This window comes from Nannobrachium achirus (genome assembly GCF_963921795.1).
Source record: "Nannobrachium achirus genome assembly, chromosome: 3".
NCBI classification, from domain to species: Eukaryota; Metazoa; Chordata; class Actinopteri; order Myctophiformes; family Myctophidae; genus Nannobrachium; species Nannobrachium achirus.
In genome coordinates this window covers 32,290,300-32,312,386 of record NC_137812.1, presented here as the reverse complement: position 1 = coordinate 32,312,386, position 22,087 = coordinate 32,290,300, and the positions used below count along the sequence as shown (strand labels likewise).

The window sequence follows — 22,087 nt, the reverse complement described above, 5'->3', positions numbered from 1 at the left end:
TGAAAACCACCTGTTTTTTTATTTAATAACGGACACACAAAAATAATCTACAAAAGACCAAATTAAGTAACCAGTTATTGTGAAATGTAATTTGTATTCCCTTCCCCCTCAGTAAAGCACAATTAACTGCTCCAGTCTCACGACAAAATATGTTTTCTTCACAATGACTCTGAAAGACCACACAGACATGAACACTCATGGATTAGATTTGGAGAACATCCGTTTTAACACGCGCACGCACGCACGCGCACGCACACACACACACACACACACACACACACACACACACACACACACAGACTGACCAACACCACCCCACCTATATTAGCTACATAACAATCTTTGGCGCCATTCTTGGTGCAGTTGGTCAGTCCACAATTCATGGAGGATAAGAGGACAATTTACTAGGAAAAGCAGGTTATCTATTATAAGAAGGTAAAAACGGTATTGTTAACAGAGGTATTTAGCGCAAAGGGGAAGGTATTTCTAAGAAAAGGAGTCCCGTTTGACATACATACACACACATTCACAACTCTCAGAAATGCACTGACAGTCGAGGAGGTTCAAAGCCAAGCGACAACTTGCACTTTTGCATTGAGCGTTTTACAGTCCTGCATAGATCTTTTCAAACTTTTTTTTTATTTGTATATACAAACTAAGGCGTTGTGTTATATTGAGTTTTTTGAGTCTGTTGAGTTGATAAGCAGAGAATAGTAAATAAAATAATCTGAATTCACAAAAAAATAAAAATAAAGAAAAGAAATTCAAGTAGGCTACAATCTCACATTTCTCCCCTCTCTTGTAACTTACTCCCCTAACCAGAAGAGGAGCTGTACTTTGCAATTCAAGTTTTTCTTTTTCACCCCACCCCCCTCAGAAAAAGTCCAGTGTGATACAGCACCAAAGACACGCAGAGCAAGAGAGGGGACACACACAAGCCCACACACACCACACACACACACGGGTATGCTTTCTCATCCACTGGTACAAAGTAACCTGGAAAATACAGTATATTATCTACATACACACCCACACATTCAAATCAATACCTGCTCTTTCACTCACATACTTTTTTTTGTCCCTGTGTAAAATTACAAATAATTTATCAATATTAATATAAGCTACTACTTAACAGTCATTTGTGGGAGCAGAGGTGAACTCCAACAATAAAATTCTATGGACACAACGATTCCCGCGTCAGCGACAAAGGACAGGAAAAAAATAAGAAATTAATTTCTTTAAATCTTGTTTTCTTTTCTTGTTTGTACTAAGAGAACAAAAGAGTTCCACTAATCCACAAATGCTTAAATACAAAATCATATTAAGTAGCGTACGACTACTGTCTTGTACCGCCATCTAGCTTGCACTCATTCCACAGTGATCAAGGTCGGTCGTATGTAAACATGTTGACATAAAATAAAAAATAAAAAAAATAAGCAGAACAAAAATAAATGTTTCGTCATTCACCCCAACGTCTTATTCTAATACCCGGTAATTAGAAAATACATTTAAATTAATTCATCTTCTGTCATAGTGAGGGTACATGATTATTTTTTTCATTTTCTTTTTCTCCTGTTTTATTTATCCTTATGTCCGTTTTTTTAGGTCCTGTGTTACATAATCATCATGTTAGTCCATCAAAGTGAAGATTCCTATTGGTGGGTTGTCTCCAGGAAGTGGAAGATGTCACCTAATCAGGTCTCGGGCATCCTCTGCTCTTATTGGTCAGTGGGACTTCCTCTTCATGTCTCCACCCTGGCTTTGGTTCGCATCTGATTGGAGGAGAGGACACAAGTCATTAAACCAGTTTCAGAGATGTATGCAGGATGAGTGTCACAGGAGTTTGCCTTTCTCGTACAAGTGGCAGAGTGGCATTTGTTCACACCGTAAACCGTAGTTTACGGTGAAATTGTATCATTTATTTATTTTTCATGCCATTCAGACGGTTATGTCTGGGTGTGGTTCAGTAGTGCAGTGGTTCTCAACCTTTCCAGGCCTCGACCCCAAAATAATCATATTTTAACTGGGGACCCCCCCACCCTGACGAGCACTAAGAGCTGAGGCATTACATTTTGTATAACATGGTTCTGTCGTGAAAATAGCAGATCTACATGCTCACAACGCCTCGCGTTGCGAGGCGTTGTGAGCATGTCGATCGGCTATTTTCACAATTTCTGTCTCTAATATTTGACAATTTGTTTAATTTGACATTTTAGAGGTATTAAAAAGTCCTTAAATTGTCACTTTGCAAATGTGCAGATATACCCTCTACTTAAACGTTATGTTCGTTTCTTTACCGTTGAGTGAGAAAACAATGTTGCACATTAAGTTAATCACCTGGGGACGCCCAGAAATAATTTGGGGACCTGCCTGGGGGTCCCAACCCACAGGTTGAGAACCAATGCAGTAGTGAACTTAACCTGGTTAAATTTGGGATGCAAGGATAGCGTTCCCTAATCTCAGGCCACAAGAACAATCAAACACAACAACCACTGATGGCAATTTCTTATCAATGAAGCATAAGATATACTTTGTAAACATGTTAAAACTTCCCATGCATTAGTTAAGCATTGCAAGTGTTTATGTTTCACTTGTGTAACCATCTCTAAAGCATTGTGTAACCATCCCAATGTAATGGGAAAACATTGTGTAACCATAAATGATCCATTGTTAGGTGAAAACCCCTGGGAGGACTTAAATATCCAAGAAGCCAGTTCTCAAACATTTTCGTGCCAAGGACCTCCAAACTGATATATATTTGGCCACGGACGCCCACCTGAAAATGTTTTGTGCCAGGGACCCCCAGAAGAGAAGATTTATGTAAAAAAAATATATACTGTACATTAATTCAACATTTCCCAAACATTTGAAAAAATAGCTGATGTACAAGCTCGCTTTGAGGGACAAAGTGACGGGCTTTGAGCTTGTACATCTGGAGGGAACTTTGTTAAAGGACCTACACCATGAATTTTCACTTTTTCTATTTTAAAACCTTTTTTTGGGGTCCCACTGGCACCTTCTATCCTCACAAAGTCCTATTTCTGACCGTTGTGTCTTTCTCTGGTTTTGGGCAGACAGAGATGAAAAGCTTTCCACGGGTTCTCAGAACAGTGCTGTTCTGAGAGTTGACGAGAGTGACGTCACTCTCGGATTCCCATTTTTTTTTCAGAGTCAAAAAAAAATGCAGTCAAAAAAAAATTTTTTTTTTTTTTCAAAACTTCAAAAAAAAAATCTCAAAAAAAACTTTTTTTTTTTCAAAATTTTTTTTTTTTTCAAAAACCTTTTTTTTCAAAAAACTTTTTTTTTCAAACTTTTTTTTTTCAAAAAACTTTTTTTCAAAAAACTTTTTTTTTCCAAAAACTTTTTTTTTTTTTTCAAAAAACTTTTTTTTTTCCCAAAAAAATTTCTTTTTCAAAAAACTTCTTTTTTTTCTGGAAAAACCCCACTAGATGCGCCCCTGAGCAAACAGAGGCCGTTTTGGTATTGCAGCTGGAGAGCCTCATTATAGTAGAGCTAGAACAAACAAAAAGAATGGTCCGAGTGTTTTTTGAGGGTTAAAACCTGTCTAAGACTCAATTTTGAGCATATATTTATACAAAAAATATAGTTTTAAAAGCATGGTGTAGGCCCTTTAAAACAAACACACACGCACGCACGCACGCACACTTATCACTTTTCAGGAAAACAAAACAAAACATGCTTCTATTGTGCTATGGCACAGAGAAGGAACCACAGGCATGCCAAGCACCCCACAATGCAAGCAGATAAACAGGGAACAAAAAGACAGCAAGTCCAACAGGGTCAACTTGACATACTGTAGGAAACGTTGACAGGACAGATGGCAGGGAGGAGGAGTGGGGCAGGAACTAGGTATGGGACGATATGAAAATGTCATATCACGATTATTGTGCCAAAAGAAATCGGGATTTACGATATTATCGCGATAATCAAAATCCTGGGGCAGAACATTTGCCAAAAAATAGCAGATCTACAAGCTCACAACGCGCCGCGACGCGTTGTGAGCGTGTAGATCGGCTATTTTTTGGCGAAGACATTTTAAAGAGAGTGAAAAAAAGACTGTATCAAGTACATATATTATAAGTACCTTTTACCAATTATAGAGGGTTTAAGTGGTACTGGATATAAAGCTCGGCAAATAAAAGGTGAATTGATCCCAGTGCATGACGGAGGACGATATGATAAATTAAATCACCATGATACGATTACTGTGAGTGTTTTTTATCGCGATAAACGATAATATCGCTTGTCGTCCCATCCCTAGCGGGAACTTCTAAAGGAGGAGGAGGAGTGAGGATTACCTGAGAAAGCAAGCTGCAAGTGAGGAGGTAGGGCAGCCTGCGCCCCCGACTGGAGACTCTTATATAGATCTGAGGAGAGATGGAGGGAGGAATGGACAGATGAGGAGGGGGCGAAGAGGAGGCAGTATAATGACAGTCAACATGAGAAATGAAAGGATAGGAGTGAGGTGGCAGTGATTACAAAGGGAGAGAGGTGACCAAGATGGGCACAAAAGACGAGAGCGACCAAAGGAAATAGGAAGAGAGACAAGATGGTCACGGTGAGAAATCCAGAGCGGCACAGTGGAAGATACTTGTGCTGTTATACTTCAGTTAACGGTGTGGAACACGCAAACACCGACCACACAGACAATCATACACCCAACTTTTGTTGAATCTGCAGAGGCAATAGAAAAGAACAGGACTAAAGAGTCTAAATGCCAGTCAGTAGCAGCCACTAGGCTAGATGGAAAGAAAAGTGTCAAATTACTATTTGTGCCATAATTGTGTGTGTGTGTGTGTGTGTGTGTGTGTGTGTGTGTGTGTGTGTGTGTGTGTGTGTGTGTGTGTGTGTGTGTGTGTGTGTAAAAGCACAAGCTTTGAAATGAAATAAAAGGAAACAAGTAAAAATCAAAGCAAGGTTCATTCTGTAATCTACTTTATCAGATATGATGTGCTACATGTTGGCCTGAGGGTGGCACTAATGGAAAGGAGTGGTGATTTTTATGTTCATCTGGCTACAGTCTGATTTGGCACATCTCCTATGTTTTATAAAACTAACTTTCTATGTGTTAGGAGGAATATCAATCAGTTTGGGAATGTGTGTTTTTTGTATAGAACTAGTTGAATCAGGGGTACATTTCCATGTAACCCCCGACGCCGACTTAAATATGTGATATCCCCATGCATCTCTCATGCCGTTTTTGAGGGGGTCAAACGGGTCAGATGACGAGGTCTTACGCTGCTTTCACACTAGTGGCGATAATGCGACAGGCACCAAACAAAGTTGTACTGCTTTGGGTTTTTTCAGCGTTATAATGCCAAAGAAAACTAAAAACTAATTGTTGTCGTTAACAACTCTCCTGTGCCATTTAACTCAGATTTTTTTGAACAGCGTGCACACACGTGGTGCATAATCTAGTCATGGGCGTACATGATCCGGGCACTATGAATTACATCGAAGTCTATGGAGACTGGGGGCATCCTGGAACTTCAAAGAGATTTTTAAAAAGCAGCGAATGAGTTAATGTGATTCTTATTTTACACAGTATGCTTAGAGCAACACTTCAACGGCAACTCTGCAGCAACTCGTCACATGGCGGATTGGACTAGCCTGGCGTTGCTCATACTAATTCCTCAATGCGTATCGGATATTAGTCTGGACTCGTAGGCAGAATTTTCATTTCTAAGGGGTGGGTTAAAGAAATGGCTCTGGATACGATTGGTTAGACCAGACCAATGCTGGTCCCTGTTTGGTTTCCCCAAATTTTGGGGGAGAGGAAATGGATTCACAATTGAGCAGGGCCAGACCCATATTCGCCAAGGGCAATTTTTTTGCCCAGGCGGATTGGTCTGGCTCCAGGCTAGGACTGGACCATTGAACATAACTTGCGAAACCCGGCAGTAAACAAGTTAAAGATTGTTGAAATGACTGTTCCCTGTTGAGCTCCTTTCCTACCCACCCATTAGCTCGCTGGGCGTTAGGGAGTATCCTGAGTTGGCACCGGAGGCTGTGCCCATGGAGCCCGCCACCCCGGGAGGGCTGAAGTTAAGCAGCGAGGGGAACTGGAAGGGCAGTGTGACTGGCACCAGACCGCCCAACATCCCAAAGCTCAGTGGCAGAGCAGTGGGGCTGCCCAGGAGGGCACTGCCCGCTGACGATACCTGGAGAAAGGACGAAGAATGGAGGGGGTTATGCTTAGAGGGGGTGGAAGCGCAGTGGTGGCAAAAGTACTGACATTTCTTACTTAAAAGTATCAATGCTGCAATGTAGATATACTCTATTAAAGTCCAGAATTCAAAATTAAATTGAGTTAACGTACAAAGGTATTGGCATCAAAAGTAAAAGTACCCATTTTGCAGAATGTCCCATTTTACAAGTCTCAAATTTATTTAAAAAATCATTTGAAAATAGCAGATAGCAAATCTATAAGCTCACAATGCGTCGCATCACGACGCATTGTAATAGATGAACAAAGGGTGTCAGACAAATGGCTCATTTCGAATACAAATGGTAACAACCCAGGACCTTCAATAACCAGAATGAATCAGTGTAGCTCTGAGATGGTATTTTTTTAATCTACGTTTCCATCATAACCAGAACCACCCCTTGAAAGGGGGATGTACATCATAAAAACTAGCCAATCTACAAGCTTCTATAACGGGGGACTCAGGGTGTTCTACCACCTTCTGAGCAGCAGGGCCCAAATTAGGTTCAGATAAACCTCATTTGAAATAAGAGCCGTAACGTACGGAAACAAAACCTGTGAGAGAGGTTTCACGGCATATTTCAGTTTGCACACAGGCGCGATTTTCAACCATTGCGTTTATTTCGTTGATTCCGAAAAGCCACCTGCCGCATGGCAAATTCTGAGCCGGTGTGCATGAGGTCATAGAGAATCATTGTTTTCTTTAAAAAAATGAAATCGTCCGTCTTTTCCGTGCGAAAAAAAAACGTGTCTGTGTGCAAACTGCAAAGCCCTTTTGTTCCTGTAGTGGAAAAGAGCCAAAAGAGGTAAAGCGTCATACAATGCCAAGCGTCACATTGTCCACCACTACAGCACTCCAACTCACCTGTGAGAGGTGTGAGGTTGCAGAGGGTGTGGCCAGGGTACCGGACGACACACGCCCGCCTCCCGCCTTGGACCCCTGGCCTGCCCCGGCCCCGGCGGCCCTCTGCCTCTGGCCGTGGTTGGCCGAGACCAGAGTGGAAGGGGAGGGAGCGAGCTCTTGGCGACTGGAGCAGGACACGACGGCTCCCATGTTCCCATGATTGCTGGAGTTGCTGCCGTTATTGGCAGCGCTGCTGCTGCTGGCGGCGACGGCAGCTTTCTGGCCTCCTGCAAAGCCGTAATTACCTTGGCTCTGCTTCCCCTGCCCCCCGCTGAAGGGGGGCCGGAAGCCTGCAGGGGACTTGGCCGAGGAGAACTGGTGGGAGAGCGAGCGCGAGGGCGAGGAGGACGGGGAGGGCGAGGAGGAGGACGAGGACGAGGGGGGCGGGGTGGGGGCGGGAGGCCGAGGGGTGAGCTTGATGATGGGCGAGGCGTTGCTGCTGTGGGAGGACTTGGTGAGCGTGGCCTGCATGGGCGTGATGAAGTTGGCCTGGTGGAGCTGGTGGTGGTGGTGCTGCTGCAGAGGGTGAGCTTTACCCTGCTGCCCAGTGGAGTGGGGCTGCCCGCCCAACATACCTGGAGGAAGGAGGAAGAGAGGAGCGGTTGGGAAGGGCAGTGGTGGTAAAAGTACTTGGGGTGTTTTGCTTAAATAAAAGTATCAATGCTGTGATATAGAAATACTCTGTTACAAGTAACAAAATATACTTAAAAGTACCAAAAGTAAAAGTACCCATTTAGCAGAATGTCCCATTGTACAGTTTCACAATGCGTCGCGATGCTTGTAGCTTGTAAATCAGCTATTTGCAAACGGCCGAAATGTACATACTGTAGGGCTGAAGTGGTTAAAGTAAGTTTAAAAATAAAATAAATAAAAATCTACAAATTAACACGTTTTCAAAGAAGTGCAGTGGAGTAACAGTGTGTGAGACTCACCCTGTGTGGAGTGGGAGGCGGAGGCCACTGGGGAGAAGGTCTGCAAGCACTGGTGGGAGTTGGAGTTTGCGCGAGAGGAGGCGGAGGAGGTGGGGACGCCGCAGCTCATGGCACTGCCGTTGCTGCTGACGCTGCCGGCTTTGGCACCGTTCTTGGCCAGTCCGTGGGGGTGGTTGCTCGCCACCCCCCCTGGCGAGCCGGCAAAGCCCTTCTGGTGGGGGGGCAGGAGTGGGGAAGACGTGGGCGGCGGCCGCTGTTTGGGAGGCGACGGGGAGGGCTGCGGGTGGACCCTGCTGTTGCTCCCTCCCAGCGAGGCGGCGCCCGGCCGGTGTGTCCCGGGCGTCACCATGCTGACGTGTCTCTGATTGTGGCCGGCGGCGGATCCCTTGATCAGGCCGTAGGGGACGTTGTCCAGGGCCCTGGAGGAGGCCAGCGGCGACGAGGCGGCCATCTGCAGACGAGCCATGGAGGTCGAGGAGATGGAAGGAGTGGAGGAGGAAGAGGTAGAAGAAACAGCGGAAAGTGGAGTGGCGGTCAGCAGGGGAACGGTCTCCGTCCTGGAGAGGGAATGTTGCGCTGAGGGAGTGACCGAGGCAGACTGCTGTGTGGCTGAGGAGGAGTAGTGCGGCGTGACGGAGGGGGGGGACGAGGTGGGCATCTGGAGGGGCGGGGGGGACAGGGGGCTGTCCGAGTGGCCCCCGCCCTTGGAGGAGAACAGGGCCAAGGCGTGGGAGATGGAGTCTAGCGAGGGAGCCGTCAGGTCCTCGTCCAGAGAGTCCGACAGACAGATGGGCTCCGAGGGGGAGGAGGAGGGCCGTTGGAGCATGGAGGTTGCCATGGCGGTGGAGAGAGGCTGTCTCTGGATCCACGGGCCATCCTAGGGGACGGGAGGCAGCACGCGTTTAGGCATGGAACAAATCCAGCATCATCCCTTTGATAATGTTGGGGACCAGTACATACATATACACACAGTATAGTCATTGTCAATAAAGATGTCAAAGTCAAAGCATACCTTCTCCAACCCAAACAAACTAATAACTATTAACCAGTTAAAAAAAGAAGGGTCCCTGTTCTGGGCATGCCATAATATTTGGCAAAAAACAGGCAAACATTCAGTGTGTCACTATGCATCAAATTATGAGCTTGTAGATCAGCTATTTTCTAGAGATTTGGTATAAAGGGCAAAAAGGAGTGGGCCAAGAATAGACCCCTGAGGGACCCCGGTCAACTTTGTTTCAGTTTAAGTGGTTAAAGCGTCATTCCCACAAGGCACGATAAAGATAACGATATGTTATCAATAGGCATCAATTATGTCGGCGTTATCGTTGTGGTGAGAGTGGACGCTACCATCCACTTCAATGGAGAAAGACATTTTTTATCATTATCATTGTCGTTATCTTTATCGTGCCATGTGGGAATGACGCTTAAGGTTCTATCCTCAAAATAATATTACAGTAGTACACGGTAGACAACAATATGAGAACAAGGACTTTGATAGTTTGCAACATTATCCATCTACAATGCATCAAACAACTGCCTGTGTAACACTGAATGAGGAACCCAGTTATTACTCACCTTGGCTTTAGCCTTGGGCCCTGGCACCATTCTCCTCTTGACTCTGTGTGGAGAAAGATCAGCTGGGTATTTAGCTACCTAAACTGTACTTTAACCCATTTGTGGCTTTGCTCTTAAGATACCATACTTCAAAAAGAAGCAACTAAGACTTATTACAAAGAGAAGTCCAACACGATTCAGCCATTAAAGGTAGAAGGACTCTGCGCTCAACAGATCAGAAAGAAAAATATCTGCAGGAAAACACCCAAATAATACTGGAGCACTCGACTGGACTGCACCTATTTATTATTTTGCCGTTTCGACTTGCGTCTTCCTCAGAGAGGTCTGACTCTGAGGAAGACTCAAGTCGAAGCGTCTCTCCTGAAGTGCCCAGGTATTATTCTTTCTGATTTAATAGACCTCAAATCAAATCAAATAGCTCTGGTTAGGAGGGTGAATACTTACAGGTTTCCAGTGAGGTGACAGTGTACCACACGACTCTCCTTCAACAGAATCCTGAGAAGAGAGGGGGAGCACAGAATGATAAGAGATTGCAGATCACAGTCATTTCTTGATTTTAGGTTAAAAAACAAATGGATGCATGAACACACATAGAACACACAGTCAGCCATTTATTAACGTTTGATAAAGCTCCCGTTGAATTTTGTGCCCCCTACGATCTGGTAATTTGAAAATAGTCAGATCTATAAGATCACAATGCTTTGCATGTCGACGCATTATGAGTTTTTAGATCGAAATCTTTGTGTGACAGGATCATGTTTTTACATTAACTTCTTGAACCCTAGCATCCCTATTCTGAGTGGAACATTAGCCAAGAATAGCAGATCTACAAGCTTACAAGGCCTCACAGATCGGCTATTTTTGACAAAGAGGTTTGTAGAGGGAAAGGAGAACAGACTTAAGTATTTGTCGGTTCAAGTGGTTAAATGTCTGAAAATACACGTTACTCCAACAGGATGACAGAGCTGTCAAACAAGTCTACACTGTCTAAGAACTTTTTAATTTTTAATCTGCAACACAATTTTATACAACATGTAGTGGGGGGTCCCTGCTTCATCTCTCTCTCAGCTAAAGGGTCCCTGGTCTGAAAACATTGAAGACCTCTGTTATAGATCAGCTATTTCCATTTTTATTTCTTTTTCATTACATGCAGAACACACACACACACCTGGCCTGCATCCAGCCCTTGGGCCACAGTGGTTTGACTTCATTCTCCATGAAGGCCTTGAGGTATTCCTCCACAGTGAGAGAGCACTGGTTCTCCAGTTCATAGCAGCTCAGCTTCACTCTCACCAAGCTGCACAGTAGACTCCTACACACACACACACACACACACACACACAATAACATGATGGCACACAAATTGTTATAGCTTGAAAAACAGGAAACTTTCACTTGAAATGGATCCAAATAAATGTGTTTCAATACTTGTCTTTGCTCTTTCCGTTTCTCCACAATCAATGTGACCTTCGCACTATTTATGCTTAATTTATAATCTGTCATAGGGTGGTGTCGCACAGCAGATCTACAAGCTCACAGCGTGTCGCGTTGTGATTCATTATGAGCATGTAGTCATACACCAGTGTATGACTAGGTATAAATTAGGCTTTACTACTACGTTGTCTGTGATGCTGCTATATGAAAGTTAAACACCACGAATTCTGGTCAATGACAGTTGATGACTGAAAAACATTTCGATATTCTGCAAGCTTTAACGCTCCAGCCAATCAATAAACACAAGTTTCTTTCCCCCACATGTTTTCAAAAGTGAAAATCTTTCATAAAAAAAAAGATTGATGAACATGACGCTATGAGCAAATAGCACACGCCTGAACCTGCCGATTGGCTGCAGCTCCTCAGGGTAATTACCTGAGTTTGTCATCCCAGACAAACTTCTTCCGTGGGCCCATCACCCTCTTCCCTGGTTTCTCCTCATCCTCTTCCTCCGATCCGTTCCTCTCGACTTCCTCTGACTGCTGCCTGCAAGACACACACACACACACACACACACACAATGAATAACCTGCTCCCATTCTCTACTGTCAATCCAAATGTGTCATCATGACACACAGAGCATTCTATTGATAATCAGCAGTGAAATTGAGATGATGGTGTGAGGCTAGGGATGTAACGCTATGACAAAAATAAATTGTATCAATAATCTCTCGGCTGACAATATACTGTATGTCAGGTTAAATTCCAATTTGCGATGTGTGGAACAGCGTGACAGGAGTCCCCCCTACTGACACACCGTTTCATAAACTATTAGACAATATTTCAATGTATATTTCAGCATTATCATTATAAACGTATGTTCTCGTTGTTCTAGATACAGGTTGTTGCACCAACACAACTGTATATAGGGTGCAAGTGCCGCCTTGTGAATTTTTTTTACAGCACAGAGAACATAAACAAGCGGTTACAGGCATTCTGCTGTTTTAACAATGTTTAGCCCCCTCCCTGAGTAACACTGAAGCATACATACGTTTAGCACCTTCCCTTAGTAAAGTAAACATTTTTAACTAAAATCTTTGCTTCTGGGGGGTCCCTGGAACAAAATATTTTGAGATGGGGGGTCCACGGTCAAATACATATAGGGGTCCTTGACATCAAAATCTTTGAGCACCTTCCTCAGACCTGAGGAAGAGCAGTCAGGCTCGAAATGTTACCAAAGAAAACTTTAAACTGGGAGCAGCAAATTTGATGTGCGGACTCTTTTTCTTATTCATTGTATACTACTTTTAGTCCAGTACCCAGCCTACATGGCCTTGGATGTGCATGACCTTTCTGGCTGTTTTTCAGCCTCTATTTCCACCACAGATGAAGAAACATAGGATTTAGAAGACATTTTTATGTATTTTTCAGGTCTTAATGCAGAGTTTCCTACTTGGCAGCCTTGGCCATGCAGTCCATGTTGTAGCGGGCGATCTGCTCTGGCATCACGCTGCACACTGCCAGCTTCAGCTTCAGCAGCGGGTTCCGCAGACGGTCATCCTGAAACACAGGTAGAAAGACAGAGGGTGAGAGTAGGGATGGGACCAGATTGAAAGGACACGTCATGATTTATTGTGGCAAAAAGGAATTGCTTGAAACTCATAACTGCATCCCTATTCTGGGGGGGAATGTTCGCAGAAAAAATGCTGATCTACAAGCTCACACCACGTTGCAACACGGCATATTGTGAGCTTGTAGATCTGCTATTTCTGGCGAATAGATTTGTGTGGTGTGAAATAAGAGTGCACCAAATGCTCTTTACAGTTCTGTTTCATCAAGAAAAGAGGGGTTAAGTGGTACTGAATTTGCAGCTCAACTAATGCCAATTCATACTAGTGTATGACGGAGGACAATTAAAACCTCCGCGATATGATTACTGTGAGCGCTTTATTAATCACGATAGATGGTAATAACGATTATCGTCCCATCCCTAGGTGAGAGAGAAAAGGATTGAGAGAAAGAACACGGTGCAGCAGATTTAAGACAAAGAGTCACGAGAGAGGGAGTGAGGGGACAGAGAGAGAGAGAAGAAGTAGGCAACAGTGGACGCAGCAGTTGAATACAAAAAAGAAGAAATATCCAGAGGGATAGGAGCGATGCAAGAAGAGTACACGGGGAGATCAGGAAGAAGAGAAGGGGAGAGAGATAAGATATAGGGAGAGAGAAGGGGAGACATAGCAGAGGCAGAGTGGTTACGTGGATGGATGGATGAATGTCACCGTAGTGGCCCATGATCAAAGACATTTTGGTTCATAAAGTACATATTTTGTTGGCAGACCTACTATGTCAAATGTACATGTAGACGCTGATGCACTATTATTTGCACTTTGGTGAATACTGTTGTTTTAAATTAAAGAGTTTATGTCATTGTATGGATTCAAATCCAAGTTACAGTAGGTGGAAAATGTAATTATCAGTAGAATCCGTTTTGGAGTGAACAGAAGGAACTCATGCAACCAGCAATCATCCCAGCTCCAACACCGACATACAATTGGGAATGAGAGTCATGAGACTGGCACTTCCTGCTGCACACACTTCCCTTGACCTTTCCAAATTTAGATTGTTCTATTAAATGCCCTCTTGAGAAAGAGCAATGGCTTACGGTCAACCCTGTTAAAAAAATAACACATAAAACTCAACTCTCCAATGAGGGCACATTTCATTTTCCCTCAGATGAGCAGGACTCACCTGGATGTTAAGGCTCAACTTCTTGAGGCGTTTGAGGAGGGCCTCCTTGTTGCAGGGCACAAAGGCTTCCAGGTGAGAGTAGATGCCAGAACGCACCTCCTGCGGTTGTTCCTGCACCTGCAGCTCAATACTGGTGACAGAGAGAGGGACAATGACAACGAGCAAGGGATAGATGAGGGACAATTGGGAATATAAAGTACATTTTGATAGCATTACTTTTGTACATTTACTCAAGTAAATTTTGAATTCCGGACTTTTACTTGTAACAACAGTATGTCTACATTGCAGCATTGATACTTTTAAAGGACAACTTCAGTTTTTTACAACAAGGGTTCATATTTTAGATCGTAATTAAAGAATATAAAAAGAGTGTTAAAATTATATCATTTCTTTCTTTCTATTGTTTTAGAGATTCTTATTTCAGTGGTTGGGGGCATGCTTACAAGTGGCTAATATGTCATTTTACACAGAATAAGCCCATTCCTAAGATACAATGCAACCTTTCATGGTTGGATGTGACTTATGGGGGCTAGAAGTGTTACTGTAAATAGCAATAAAGAAACTGCTGGCTTAGTGTGTCTAAAAAGACATATTTAGCCACTTGTACGCATGTCTCCATGCGTACGCATGCCCCACATTTTAGCACAGTAAATGCAATAGAACGAAGCAAATTAAAACATTTTAACACTCACTTTTTCTTTTCTCTAATTGCAATCTAAAATCTGAACCCTTGTTGTAAAAAAAAACAAAGTTGTCCTTTAAGTAAAATATTTAATACTGTTTCCACCACTGGGCAGGTGAGAGAATGAGAAACACTAGTGAAATGAGAATAATTGCACAACATCAAGCAACAACAGAGAGTCAAAAAGAGCAGGTGAAAAAGAGTGAGGCGAGAGAAAGAGTAGAGGACTTGGCTAATGGTGCTTTAAAGGCTGTCAAACTCACTCCAGTAAGATGTTATTCATGTCCAGGGTGAAGAATTTCTTCCTGCCCTCTTGATCAAACTGACGTGAGGCCTGTGGGCGAGAACAAGCTGAGTCAGCAGCCATTCCATACATCCACCCATACAGTCGCATACACGCACAATGCAAAAAAACATATACTTCATCTCACGGGGGCACCAAGACCCCCTCCGCAAGACAGCGATAAGACAAATCACACAAAGACCCACATTAAATATATCATGCAGACACTCACGTATACACCCTTTTCTAGTCTACCCGTCTTTACAAAGGCATTCCTTTCGCCTAAGTTCCTTATCCTCGTTTGCTTCATGCCTTACATTTGAACTGCTTTCCAATTTCTATACCACCTAAAGCAGGGGTTCCCAAACTTTTTTGTCTCAGGGCACCCCATCGTTTTAATCCGAGGCACCCCTATATTATAATTTTCACTCCCAGTACCTTATACGTTGTCGGGTGGAAACCTTGTATGTCCAAAACCGTTCGTTTTGTATTTATCATCTATAAAATGCACTAAACTAGTGAAAACAGCAGATCTACAAGCACACAACGCCTTTTTCAAATTGCAAATTTGAAACTTGGAGATACAAGGTTTCTCCCCGACAGTGACGATATTTTAGTGATTATGTTGCGAGGCAATCGTTGAGATAATAGCCATTTTGGTTAGAACTGACTGAAAATAACTTTGTACTTCAAGTTTAAAACGATACTAAATGTTTTTTCAAATGTCTAAATAAATTCCAAATATTATCAAATTATCTCGCGGCACCCCAGGGTGCCCCGTCACCTACTTTGAAAACCCCTGACCTAAAGCACTTCAAAGTGGGGGCCCGCCAGGTGGTGAAAGGGGCCAAATGGAATGGAGGGGAAAATAGATTGTTGTACATTGTGAGCTAAGCTTGTAGATCAGCTATTATTTCCTATGTTTTACAATAGGGGCGACTCAGCCAGAGAATACGGCTATTTGGAGGTCATTGACGTGGAAAGGTCTGGGAAACATAAATTGGAATCCATGGAGTCTGTTCAACTCTGACAGTTGCACAGAGTAAAGCCCTTTGCACACAGGCGCGTTTAACCGCACGGATAAAACGGACAATATATCTGTATGACCTCATGCACACCGGCTCCGAATTTGCCGTGCGACGAGTGGCTGCCGCCGTGCGTTTTTTTCTCGATCGAAACCAGTTCGATTCGTGCGTCTTGTCGCATGCGGTAAAAAACTCAACACTCCTTTTATGACTCCTTTTTGGATCCGCAGCGCCGATTCCGCACAGCCTTGCACACCAAATCCAATGCTTTTTATTCATGCCGCAAACGAAAAAAACGCAACTGTCCTGTGTGCAAAGGGCTTAAAGAAACTGAAAGACTGAAGCTTTCAACTTGGAAGGCATGTTTCCTTTGTGCCTCAGGATTGAGGATCACATTTTATAACGGGATCAATTTTCCACCTGCACCTCACAACTGAATGATTGAATTTCAACTTTGGACGCTCCCTGCCACGCTTTCGGAGATTTTCACTAACCTTTGAAAATTCATAAAATATCCCACAATGCTCCGATTTGCTCCCGGGATGCCATTCCAAAGATCCGCTGGCACCTCGCTTTTCCACTCTCCCATAGGCTTCCATTATAACAATAAAACCTTCAAAATCATCCAAACCAAGTGACCGATGGTCTTCCGGTGGCGTCATCAACGTGTCCTTAGACCTTCATTCTGCCTTTATTCTATCTAGCGAACAGTGCCAGCCAGAGGCACTTTCCACCACTCGCCCCATTCAATCCCATTATAAGGTGTTTTCTTTTGTTGTCCTAAAAAAACAGAAATGCTGATTTTGTTCTGGTGACATCAACGTGTTTAGGTGACCTGCTGGATACCCCGGAAGTAATTAGTGACCCAGAAGCTAGCGAACAGTGCCTCTAGAGAAAAAATAAGCAACCCTCAAACTCGTTTTATAGTTATAGCTCGACTATAACTCCTCAAGCTCGTCATATAGCAGTCAATGAGTTGACTGCAGCCATATGACTAATAAAAGAATACAGGACCACACGATTTCACAAACACGAGTCCAGAAATAAGAACAGTCGACTCACCGTGCGCAGGTCCTCAATGCGCTTGATAAGAGGAGCAGGCAGTCCATCAGGCAGTGCAGGTGGGGAGAAGTGACCACTGGAAGCCCCCAGGCCCCGTGCCTGGCCACCACCGGCCGCTTTGTTAGCTGGGACTCCAACTCCCAGAAGGCCGTTCTCCCTGGCCGTTGCCATAACATGCTGCGGGGCGGTGGGGTCCAGCAGGCTGAAGTCCAGGTCGCCCAGGAGGTCCTGCAGCTCCTTCTCGCTGGCCGAGCCCAGCAGTGACACCATGGCGGGGTCCGAGGCCAGGTCGGCCAGGGAGACGTCGCTGTTGACCGCGTTGCCAAGGAGATGAGAGGAGTTGGAGGCCAGCGGGTTGGTGGAGGCGGCCGAGTGGGGGTTGCTGGCCAGGCCCGTCTGCGCCGCGTTGGGGTTCCTCTTCCTCAGCTCCTCCTTCTCCCGCGTGAAGCGGCGGAGCATGGCCGCCAGGCACAGAGAGTCCTTCATCAGCTTCTTCCTCTTCTTCTTCTCCGGCCGGTGGAGGCTGAGGGGCAGCACTCTGTTGAAGAAGAGGGTAAGTTATTTTTTATTTGCTTAGGTAAAAGTATCCATACTGCAATGTAGAAATACTCTGTTACAAGTGAGAATCTGGAATTCAAAATGTACTTATGTAAATGTACAACATGTTTGAAAATAGCAGATCTACAAGCTCACCGCGACGGGTTGTGAGCTTGTACATCGGCTATTTTCAAACAGCCTATGTATAAAATAGGGCTAAAGTGGTTCATGTATATTTTATAATATTATAATTTATATCTGCAAAGTAACTAGTAACTAAAGTTTTCAATTAACTGTAGTAGAGTAAAGGTACAGTATTAGGATCCGAGACGTAGTGGCGTAGAAGTAAAAGTATTGGAAATTGGAAATACTCAAGTAAAGTACAAATACCTCAAAACTGTATTTGAAAATAAATGTAAATGTAACCCCCAAAAATTATGAAACCTTTTAACCGGCAAAATACAAAAAGGCAAGTGAGAATATACTCCATTATAAGGCATAAGTGCTCACCCTTGTTTAGGTACTCTAATCTTCCTGGGTTTCTTCTCTTCCAAACTGTTCACCTCTTTCTTCTTCCTTCTTTTAATCACCACCTCATCATCATCATCATCAATGAGAATCTGAAATAAGAACACAAAAAAACAAATACGAACACAAAAAAACAGTCTTTGTCAACTCCAGCAAGTAGCACAACAAAACGACGTCACAATGGGGCACGTCCCAATTCCTTAGTGAAAAGGCCAGGGTGCACTTTGTGTGTAGGCCAGCATTTCTCTGAGAGATTTCTCTTGGCATGATGCTTCAGCCCCGTCAGCCATCTTTAGACCATTAACTATCTGCTGGAACCAACACAAATTACGTTTTGGCCATGTGTCTGTTCATACAGTGGGCTAAGCCCACCAAACCAAAGAAGTGGAAGGGGATACACACGTGTGTGTGTGTGTGTGTGTGTGTGTGTGTGTGTGTGTGTGTGTGTGTGTGCGTGTGCGTGCGTGTTGTCATGGGTAAGGTTCCTACCTATTTCTGCCAACTTTATTTCATTATGTTTGACTGACTTGTGTGAAAGGCAGTACAACTTCACTGACCAAATTTAATGCTATCTATTTTCAAATGTGTATTTTTTTTCTAGAGTAACATTAGCTGATTTAATGATCCCATGCCTTCTTTTGACCAGCTACAACTATGACTTGGCAATATAAGCACATTTGGGATGTGGGAATATAATTACTTGAACATAGCAGAAAAGAAAGATAAAGGGAAAATAATCAATAATAATTACAAAACCTTTTACTTAGGTTTATACACACAGTATAATATACAAATAACCTTAACCCCATAACCTTTCTGTGGTTGGAAAACCCCAATCGTCAAATTCCATAACTTTCACAGCTTTTCCATGATGGCAGAAACACATTGCTTTTCTTAACTTAGTGTTGGCGTTGGTGTTATTAGTCTCACCTTGGTCCCCTGACTCCCCTCGTCTCCCTCAGTGTCAGAGGATGGTCTGAACTGCAGTGTGCCTGTATTGATGTAGAATCCTCCCAGCTTGGTGGTCAGAGAGGCAGGCACCAGCTCATCGTACTGAAAAAAAAAAACAATTCCATAGAAGACAGTACATATAAGAACAGATGTTTTATGCAACAACACAGTCAATATTGGAGGAGAAAATAAGAAATGATGATGCATTTTGCATCATATGATGCAGCATGATGAGTCATATGATGCAAAATGCATCATCATTCATTCTGAAATACTAAAATATCTCAAAACACAGATTGAACACAAACAATAACTCAGGATTGTGTTGATCTTGTCCCAAACAACAATAAAATAAGATCTGGTTGTCCCAGAGGTGAACTGGCCCTTTAAGCCTAATTTACAGTGTTTTACAAGATGGTGTGAACAGCTGGAAAATACACGATGTGAAAGATTTAATCCATGCATATGTTAGGTTTTAGCTGTCAAAAATACATTATAATTTGGTTGATGGAGTAGGAGATACTCACCGCTTCTGAATTGTCAATAAACGGGTCAGTCTCATCATAACCAAAGCCTATATCAATCAGGTCTTGCATTCTGTCTTTCTTCTTCTTCCCTGCCGCGTTGCTCTACAGAAATGAAAAGGTCAAGACACAGTACACAAATATTTTAACACATGAAACTCGTGAAGTCATTCCATTTAGATGAAGGTAGGCAATCCTTGGAGAATAAAGAATAGATTTCCATTCATAAGAATAAGTCATGACCTTAAGGATATAATAAATACAATTGAACATGAGAAGGAAAGAAATACAATCACTTGATTGATTACAACCCCAACCAAGTAAACACTGAAAACATTTTCCCATTTTGGAGAATTTAGTTTACCCTATATGTCTTCTTAGTGAGGACATCTGATTAAAAATATGAATAAACGGCCGATGGTTGGCGTAACCGTCTGGGCCCCTAGGTTGCTAATCAACATTGTGTCGCGGGTTTGAGTCCTGATCCCGAAAACCTTTGCTGCGTGTGCCCCCCCCCCCCCCCCTCAATCTCTTTGCATATCTCTGCCCATTTCCTGCCAGTCTACTATGTATATATCAATAAAGGCAGAACAATCCCCCCTCCCCTCTCTCTATAATAAACCACAAAAGAAGAACATAATATGAATATATCAACACACAAAATATTTTACCCGCGACATAATTGGTTAATAAATCTAACAAAAACATACACAATGCATGCAAATAGAATGACATCAACATTATAAGACTTGGTCACTTTGTGGTTGGTTGCATTGAATGAATAAATAAACTTACATATTTGTCTTCAAACTTTTTTGCCAAGGCCTCAACCTGCAGTCGCTCTCTCTCGTCATCATTGAAGGGGTCACTGGGATTCAGGCCTGGATTCTGAGTTGGAGGATTCTGAATTGGAGGGTTATTCCTTTTCTGTAATCAAGATAACCATAACCGTTAATGAATACCACTTCAAGGAGTAGTTCATGGAGTGAGTAATCAAAAGAAAAAAAGTCATTTTGGGGGGGAACTACTCCTTTAATGTCATTGTTGAAAACTTTAAAAGTCATAAACCCTTTACAAACAAAAGTGCAAACAATAGTTGAAATTAAACACAAAATGCTTTAACATGTGGAGCATGCATTCCTCTGCATCTAATACAATGATAACTCAAATGCATAAAATGTGTGTGTGTGTGTGTGTGTGGGGGGGGGGGGGTGTGTTGGCAAGTTTTGCCAAATAAAAATGTCCACTGTGCATTGTGCAAACACAATAATTGCCAAAACTGTATTATCTCTAATTGACCCGTGCAAACAAAACACTGTCATTATCTGATAGCACAGCAGTGACATTTGCCTTGCTCCTACATCCTGGTACTTCTTCCATCAGCAATGCTCTCTAATCTATCACCCGCAGCCAGAGGGCCAAACTGCATGTGGCATTTTCAAGAGCTGTAATGGCTGTATGACTAGGCTGTTGCTGGGCAAGTCGAAGTGTGTGTGTGTAGGACACAGGTAGCAGGCAGACAAGATAAGCATGACCGTGTCATGTGCGGAGGAGGAGATCTACAACTGAACCAACTAAACTAACGTACAATGTTTGTTGCACTGCTGAAGTTGCAACCACTAACCACTCTGCCGATCGGACAGAGTGGGGGATGAATGGTGAAACTGGTTGCCTTTTGTGTGAAGTCCATGAATGGACATTTCCACCACGCTAGTTCATGGAAGGACAAGGTGCACTTCCCCCCCTAGGCAATGACAAGTCCCTCACACTTCCCGTGCGTTATAAAATCAACTCTAGAGTCCCAGATCACCGGCCTTTATAGCCCTAAAGAAAGAGAGCTCCTACCTGGATGTTTTTGATGAGTTCGCCGTAATTAAACTCGGCTGACGCGTGATCGCTGGGCTCGCAGAGAGAGAGGTTCAATCGCATCGTAATCTTCTTTGCCTCAGCCTTGTCGTCCCTGTCGATGAGGCGACCATTTCCAACAACTCCTCCTGCCCCGGTCGCTGTCGCCTCGCCGACCTCCTCCCCGTCTTCTTCATCAAAGTTGACGTCGTCGGCCTCCTCGTCGTCCTCCTCCTCCTCGAGCCGGCGTTTCCTAGACTCCGTGGCCGATCCAGCAGCGAAGGCCGAGAGGGTGACAAATTGTACTTTTCTCGGCTCGGCCATTTGGATGAGCTGCCTCCTGCTCTCCGGACAGACAGCGATCAGCGAGTAGCTGAGCTGCTGAGCTGCTGCTACTTCGCCAAACTACTCCAAATGTTGTGGACCGAAGGGGGTTTCGCGACGCCGCGGCGGCTACTTTGGTGCCTAGATGTATGTCAGGGACGCTTCCGCACCATACGAGTCGAATTCCAGGCGGTGTGATGGTCGGGGAAAAGTTGTTTTTTCACTGGCTGCTTGCATCCTCAAATTTGCTATGATGGGACCTCAGACATTCACAGGAGCCATCTTGGATTTCGGGAGTAAATAAAATATCAGTGAGGTCACACTGGGCCTGCGCGTGCGTCGTGCGGCCACAGGACGGAAACAACGTTACGTGAAGCGAGGGGAGGCGTGTCCAATCACCGCCCGCCCCCTCCGTCCCTAAACCCCGCCCCCTAACACAAGATAACACACAAGCATTATCATCATCAGCACCTTGGCTTTTATAAATGATAAATGTGTCTGAGTCAG

The 22,087-nt window shown here is 43.8% G+C and overlaps 1 protein-coding gene across 1 annotated transcript; it reads right to left on the bottom strand.

The window, feature by feature from the left end:
- On the bottom strand, positions 1 to 21,756 carry ubn2a (ubinuclein 2a). Its single transcript, XM_080721582.1, has 18 exons — positions 21,257 to 21,756; positions 20,207 to 20,338; positions 19,415 to 19,516; positions 18,867 to 18,989; positions 17,919 to 18,028; positions 16,872 to 17,409; positions 14,765 to 14,835; positions 13,820 to 13,949; positions 12,525 to 12,631; positions 11,507 to 11,617; positions 10,806 to 10,949; positions 10,082 to 10,132; positions 9,638 to 9,680; positions 8,063 to 8,939; positions 7,092 to 7,705; positions 5,981 to 6,182; positions 4,320 to 4,388; positions 1 to 1,772 (listed from the first exon to the last, which is right to left on the bottom strand). The coding sequence occupies exons 1-18, from the start codon at positions 21,578 to 21,580 to the stop codon at positions 1,726 to 1,728; spliced, it is 3,795 nt and encodes a 1,264-aa protein (XP_080577708.1). The 5' UTR covers positions 21,581 to 21,756; the 3' UTR covers positions 1 to 1,725.
- Between the last annotated feature and the right edge of the window lie 331 nt (positions 21,757 to 22,087).